General features: G+C 46.7%; 1 protein-coding gene across 3 annotated transcripts in view; it reads right to left on the reverse strand.

Moving 5' to 3' along the window:
- The window catches only part of TMEM164 (transmembrane protein 164), a 34639-nt gene extending 28831 nt beyond the window's left edge, over positions 1-5808 (reverse strand). The window contains exons 1-2 of one of the 3 annotated variants that reach the window (XM_064713308.1): positions 5575-5808; positions 4806-5367 (exon numbers count right to left, since the gene is read on the reverse strand). In XM_064713308.1, the coding sequence (XP_064569378.1) occupies positions 4806-5171 (366 nt within the window). In that variant the 5' untranslated portion in view covers positions 5172-5367; positions 5575-5808. Of the gene's footprint in view, positions 1-328; positions 351-4805; positions 5368-5496 lie in introns of those variants that run through there. The other 2 variants (XM_064713307.1, XM_064713309.1) reach the window with 2 other exon arrangements.
- Between the last annotated feature and the right edge of the window lie 710 nt (positions 5809-6518).

Genomic DNA, 6518 nt, shown 5'->3' on the forward strand with positions numbered 1-6518 from the left:
TTACAAAATGTATTTTAAGATTGGTATTAAAGCACCATTCTGGAAGAAGGCCTAGACATACTAAAGTCAAGTTCAAAATCCACAACAGTTTACAAGAACAAGTGGCTGTACCTATCATTTTAGGATTAGACTGCAGTCATGTTTCTGCCACTTCCTTAATACTTCAATAAAGTTATACACATGCTGTTTTAATTTCTACAGACTGGTCAGTCATAACCTGCAGTGTTTAATACTGAAGATCCTTTAAAAAAGAAAAGCATTATAATAATCACATAATCATTCATGCTGGAAAGAACCTTTTAACCTCACTTCACTCTACCAGTATTACCTACAACCTCTGCTGTAGATGGCTTTTTCCTTACTTTTTTCTTTTTTTGGTTACAAGTTTCTCTTTTGCAATACAGACCAATTTTAGCCTTGGCTCCTGTCTCCACCTAATTTTAATTGCCTGTTAACTCCAGCTGAGTGTCTTCAGCACATCAAGAGACACCTGTGTTTGCTCATTTGCATTAAGTTCCCTTGATTGTGAATAGCAGGCTGCAAATTCTATGTGTCAAATTACAAACTGGGGGTACAGGAACAAATGATGTAAAACAAGTTCTTGATATAAATTCTAACTGCTCCTTCACTAGATGTGAAACAAAGAACTGCTACATGAACACAAGGGTTTTGGCTGAAAAGTAACATCTTAGGTTACAATGTCAGATGTAACCAAACCTATGTATTCTGTTGCCAGCTGTTAAAACCAGGTGGGGCAGAGTTCTTCATCTCCTCCAAGCCCCATCCTCCCTCCAGGGGGACATTCATTAAGGGGCCATTGGCTCTCAGTGCATGACTGATGCAGTTACATCATCCCTGGGGGAGGAGCCAAGCATTCCTACCTGGATATAACCTGAGATTGGGAACACCAGAGCAGCCTTTTCTCACTGGATTCCCATCTACTCCACCACTGGACCCTCAGATGAAAACTAAACCCTTCCACAGCCTCACTGCTCCAACAGAACCACAGAACAGAACCTGTCACTGCAGGAGCTCTGCAGCCACCTGAACTGCACTGCTGCCAACACCCTGACCCACAGGGTGTCAGGCTGTATCCTGACCCTCTCACTGGTTTTGTACTATTGCATTCAAGCTGCGTCAAGGGAGATACAGGCTAGAATTAAGGAGGAAGTATTTTACAGAAAGAGTGGTCAAATACTGGAATCATCTACCCAGGGAGGTGGTAGAGTCACCATCCCTCGAAGAGTTTAAAAAAAGACTGGATGTGGCACTTGGTGCCATGATCTAGTTGAGGTGTTAGAACATGGGTTGGACTCGATGATCTTAAAGGTCTCTTCCAACCTAGAATTTCTGTGATTCTGTGATTTTCATCTTCCTATTAAGTTGTAGTTCTGACTTGGGATCTGTCACTGGTTTGCTTTCAAACTAGTACAAGTATAGTTTAAAGAATACAGAACAGATAAAGAAAATTGGTTAGAAATCGTTTGGTTTGACATTGCAAAGATTGAAATTTTCCTTTCACCTCACTAAAGCAATGCTCATAGACAGGGACACATCACTTGTGTGCAGAGTTCTCAACAAGCACAAGACCTGGCTGCTGCTCAAGGTCTCCTTCACAAAGCTTGTAAAGAAATCAATAGTGCTGTACTTGGCTCTCGAGGAAATCTTCCCTCTCACACTGCTCAATCAGAAACTTTAAACATTTCCTTCACATAGCCAATTTCAATATCACAATTATGTCCTCTAAAATATTAGAAAGGATTAATGTCTTGAAAATATAACACCTGGTTCCTTGAACATATGCTGATTTTTGTTTCCTGCAATGGAAAGGCAAAGGTTTTGAACAGCCTGGGGATTTAATATTTCCCTTTTATGTCAGGTCTGCAGCAGCACTGGTCCAATCAAATTGCCAGTCCTAAAAGGAGAGTGGTTTGTGGCTTTTGTTTTCTAACAAAGGTATTCAAATAATTTTCACAAAGACCATTTTTTATGTAAAGATAGAGCTCACTATGAATTCCTTCACAGACTTCTCCCCTTGCTGCACAAACAGTCCCCATCCCCACCCCACAGCTGGCAGAGAAACCACACCAGTTTCCATTCACCTTTGTTACAAAATATATATCATTTTTTAAGACTAAAAGGATTTCTCTCTCACTGGTGAAGAAACACCCTTCTTCCTCCAAAAGCTAAGCAAGAAGCCAAAACCCAGAACAGGAAATGAGTGCCACAGCTTCTAGTAACTCCAGCAGATGACAGGGTGGCAACAAATTCTAGGAAGCTGATTGGCCATGAGACCTGTTGAGGCAGTTAAAAACATTCATTTGATCAACACTTCATCCCTGCAATGACACATCCAAACTAGTTCTTTCCACTTATGAAAAGATTTGAACACAGGTTGGCATGATAGGCAAAAAGCAGACACCTGGTCAGAACAGACTCATTTCTAAAACTCAGCAGCCATTGTATTACACAATTTTATCTGCCCAAATGCACACACACCTAGCTTCCATTTTACTTTGATCTCATTTCAGTCTTAGGTCTTTTAAGAGCAGGAATTTTGCTTTTATGCAGGGAGAATCTGAAGCATAATTTTGAGTTCAAATATTTTTGGCTCAGAGCCCAGAGTATTTGTTGCTGAGGTGAAACAGTCTCAGCTGAAGAAAATGAAAACAGAAACAGAGTGAAAGAAGAGACCTTTATCAACAGCTACTGTTGGCTTCCCTTTGAAGTGATCTTGATTGTTGTAGCACATTTCATCTCTTCACCTTCTACTTTGTTCATGCTATTATTTAGACACAGCAGCATTATGTACACACTACTGCAAGAAGAGAAGTGAAGGGCAAATATATTTTCATATATTTCATCTTACAAATCTGCTGCCTTCAGCAAATTCAGGCCACGAAAACAATGTTTTCCAACTATGCATTACTTGTCTGCTGGTGAAGGTCATTGACAATCTTTGGCTCTAACTCTCTTTGTCTGCTGAAAGCCATTGGTTTTGCCATTATTTTCTTTCTCTACATTAAGCCTAAGCCTATTTCTAATGCATCTTTTTGAGGATGAAAGGGCATGACTTCCACATTTTGCCAATATGCTCACCCTCTCAATTTCACAAATGCTGGAACACCATTTCTAGTGAGTAATTAGCTAGGATTATTTTTAAAACTTCACAATTAGTCAAAAAGAGATTCAGAAATGGCAATGCCTGACTACAGAGCTTAACTCCCAATAGACTCCATCTCCTCGCAGGAGGCACCATTGAAAGAGGTGAACAGAGCTGGCTGTCCCAGGTCTGTGAAACATTCAGCTGAATACTTATTGTTAACATCATAACATAAAGACAACTAAACTCTCACCAAATCCTACTGTTAATATAGCCTCACCTCTTTTCCAGAGAATTAATAGGAAAATTTTCCAGTTATCATTGTGTACTGCCTAGAAAGGAAATGTGGCCATATTAATTTATTTTAATTATTTCTACATAGTCCTTGCATACCTTCACCCCAATACTGACTGGCTGATTTCACAACAATCCTTTATCACTTCATGGGAAGGAAGTGTCCTATGCTGTAAATTACTGAGCAAACACTGCATCACAGCCTAGGAATTTACATAACCTACTACTTATTTCTGGAACTGTAAATTGATTGCTGTAAAAGTCTTGAATATTGCTGTATCAGCTTGTCCCCCTGCCCTTGAAATAAAACTCATCTCTCAAACCACTGGAACAATCAGAAAAGTTATTTCCCTGCCTTTTAGGAAATGCTCTCCAGCTGTGAATCCAACGACTGGCTAGATCTGATTCTGCCCAGATCACCTCACATGCTGCAATAGGAGACCCAGAATGGCATTGATCTGATTTTCATCTGTTATTGATCTTAGACAGACATTGCTGTCATGGCAACTTTCATAAAAGCCTTTTTGACATTCTTTGCTTAATTCTTGACCTTGAATTTTTTAAGCTATTCAGTGCTGAGGGTATAAAATTAGCAAAATAATAATATTTTTGACATCTCCAACAAGCTCATAACAACTCTATAACAAGCTCAGCAAAACTGATAGTTAAGTACATGCACAGAAATATTAACAAACACAGCTTATAAGCTTTAGGTAGCTCAGTTCAGTAACAGTTAGTCTATGTATCCATTATTTTGAAATCTACACAAACAGCAAATTATTACACATCAACAACCATGCCCCAAGTCATAAAAGGAAATGGATTATCCACACATGTTAGGCCACATCAGTTTGTTCACCCCACATATGAGAAACAGGTAACACCTGTTTCTTTACTATTCAGCCTCTAAAATTAGAAAGGTAAACCAACAGTATCTGCACAATGAGTAATTTGTTTCTCCAACACCTTCACAAAATAGAATCACACCCCTAGAAGGCACTTGCTTGAAAAAGCTGCACATAAATTACATAGCTGGTGTTGCATTTAATCTTGTTTTCATTAGATTTGGTGCAAATTTTAGCACTGCTGTCAGTGCAAACAGCATCTTCTATTATTAAACATGGATCAGGTGAAGGCAAGTGATGAGAAAGCCTTAATTATCTACACTTTCAACGGGAGATCTGGACATTAGTTATAGCTACAATCTCATCTTTTCATCTGACTTGGGTTTTTTGATACCTTTTGATTCAATTGACCCAAAATCTATGTTTTAAAATATTTATACCATTCTTGGCATTTGTATTTTTGCTAGGCACTTTTGTTCCACAAACCAACTATGGGGGGGAATATACTGTTTTGCAAGTACATCACAAAAGCAAACTTCCAGGTGACCCTGCACGAGCCTTACCTGCATCATGGTGACCACGTGGCAGGGATTCAGGAGGTAAATGACAGTCCTGGTGGCGAACTTGAACCCCACCTCCAGCCCAAAGATGAGGCAGAGCAGCACCAGCAGCACGTTCTTGCCCAGGCTCTCCCGCTTCGTCTGGGGCTGCTGCAGCAGATTCTCCAGCTCCTGGACGTGCTGCTGCCTCAGCTTCCACAGGGACACGAGGATCTCCACGGTGCCCACACTGAGGAACACCAAACTCTCCAGCAGGCGCTGCTGGCCGGAGAGAAAGGCGGCGCATTCCGGCCCTCCATTGCCGGCAAAGCTGGGGTCCACCCCGCCGTACATCCAGTCCAGGAGGTTGTGGAGGCTGTAGCGAGACATGGCGGGGACCTCTTCTCCAGGAGCAGGTAGGAGCAAGACGGAGTCAAAGCCAAAACACCGCCGGGCTGACGAAGCACGAAACGCTGCCGCTGCAGCCCTTCCTTGCGAGGCTCCGTGAGAAGCGGGCAGCGCCGCTCGGGGCACGGGCACCTCTTCCCTTCCCTTCCGCTGCCCGGAGAGTCCGGCACGCAGCAGCCTGAGGGGAGCAGAGGCCGCAGCTGCACGGAGCCCGCCAGCTCCAGACCCCCGCCCCGGGACCCTCCTCTCCCCGCCGGCTCTGCCGCCCGCCGCTCGCCCTTCCCTCCCCGGTCTGAGCTGCCCTTACCCGCGGCCAGCGCCGTCTGCAGCCCCCTCAGCCCGCCCCGCCGTCCCTGCGCGGCCCCCGCATCCGCGGGCGCGGTACCTCCGCGGGCGGGCGGGTGTCAGGGAGCGGCAGGCCCGGCGCCCCCGGCCATGGCGCCGGCGAGGCACGGGAAGGAGGAAGCACCGCTGCGCTCGGCGGCACGGCCGAGACTCCGGGCCCGAGCGGGCGGGCCGCTCCCCGCGGCTGGCCCGGCCCTTGCCCGGCGCCGCAGCATCACCCCACCGACGTGCCTGACTCACGCCGAAAAATGGACGAGTCCCCCGAATTGGCTGCGCCCGGCCGCCCGCTCCTCCCTCCCGCACGGCTGCGCCCGCCTCCCTCCGCTCCCCACCGCCTCCCTCCGCCGCCGCTCCCTCGGCGGCGGGTGCGCGCTCCCCGTGCCCGGTCCCTCCCGCCTGTTGCCGCTGATTTCGCCCGGCCGCCCCCCTTCCTCCTCCTCGCCCCCTCAGTGCCACCGGCGGGGAGGGCGGCAAGGACCGGGCACAGCTCTGCACGCCCGTCAGCGCCGTCCTGTTCGCCGTCCCGATCGGCAGCGACCTTACCTCGATAAACGAGTTTTTCAAGTGCCGTTGCAGCAGATACAGGTAGGTCGGCCGAGGAAGGACAAACCCGAGCGGGGCTCCAGCTCAGCTCCGGTGTGACATGGGCAGGTGCCCGCAGCCAGGTGTGCCCAGTGTCACACACAGCCAGGTGTGCCCAGTGTCACACACAGTGCCCTCAGCCAGGTGTGCCCAGTGTCACACACAGCCAGGTGTGCCCAGTGTCACACACAGTGCCCCCAGCCAGGTGTGCCCAGTGCCTCACATAGAGCACAGACCCCAGCTGTCTCAGTGCTCAGACTGTTTACTGCCATGTGTGCCCTGTGCAGCAGAGCATGGATTTGGTGCCTGGTTTGTAGCATTGTGAAGAGGTTGTATCGCAAATATGTAACTGTGTCTGAAAGGCAAAGGTCTGTGGGGATCCGGAGAGAGTAGCAGATTGAG

The sequence above is a fragment of the Zonotrichia leucophrys genome, chromosome 4A (assembly GCF_028769735.1).
Source record: "Zonotrichia leucophrys gambelii isolate GWCS_2022_RI chromosome 4A, RI_Zleu_2.0, whole genome shotgun sequence".
NCBI lineage: Eukaryota > Metazoa > Chordata > Aves > Passeriformes > Passerellidae > Zonotrichia > Zonotrichia leucophrys.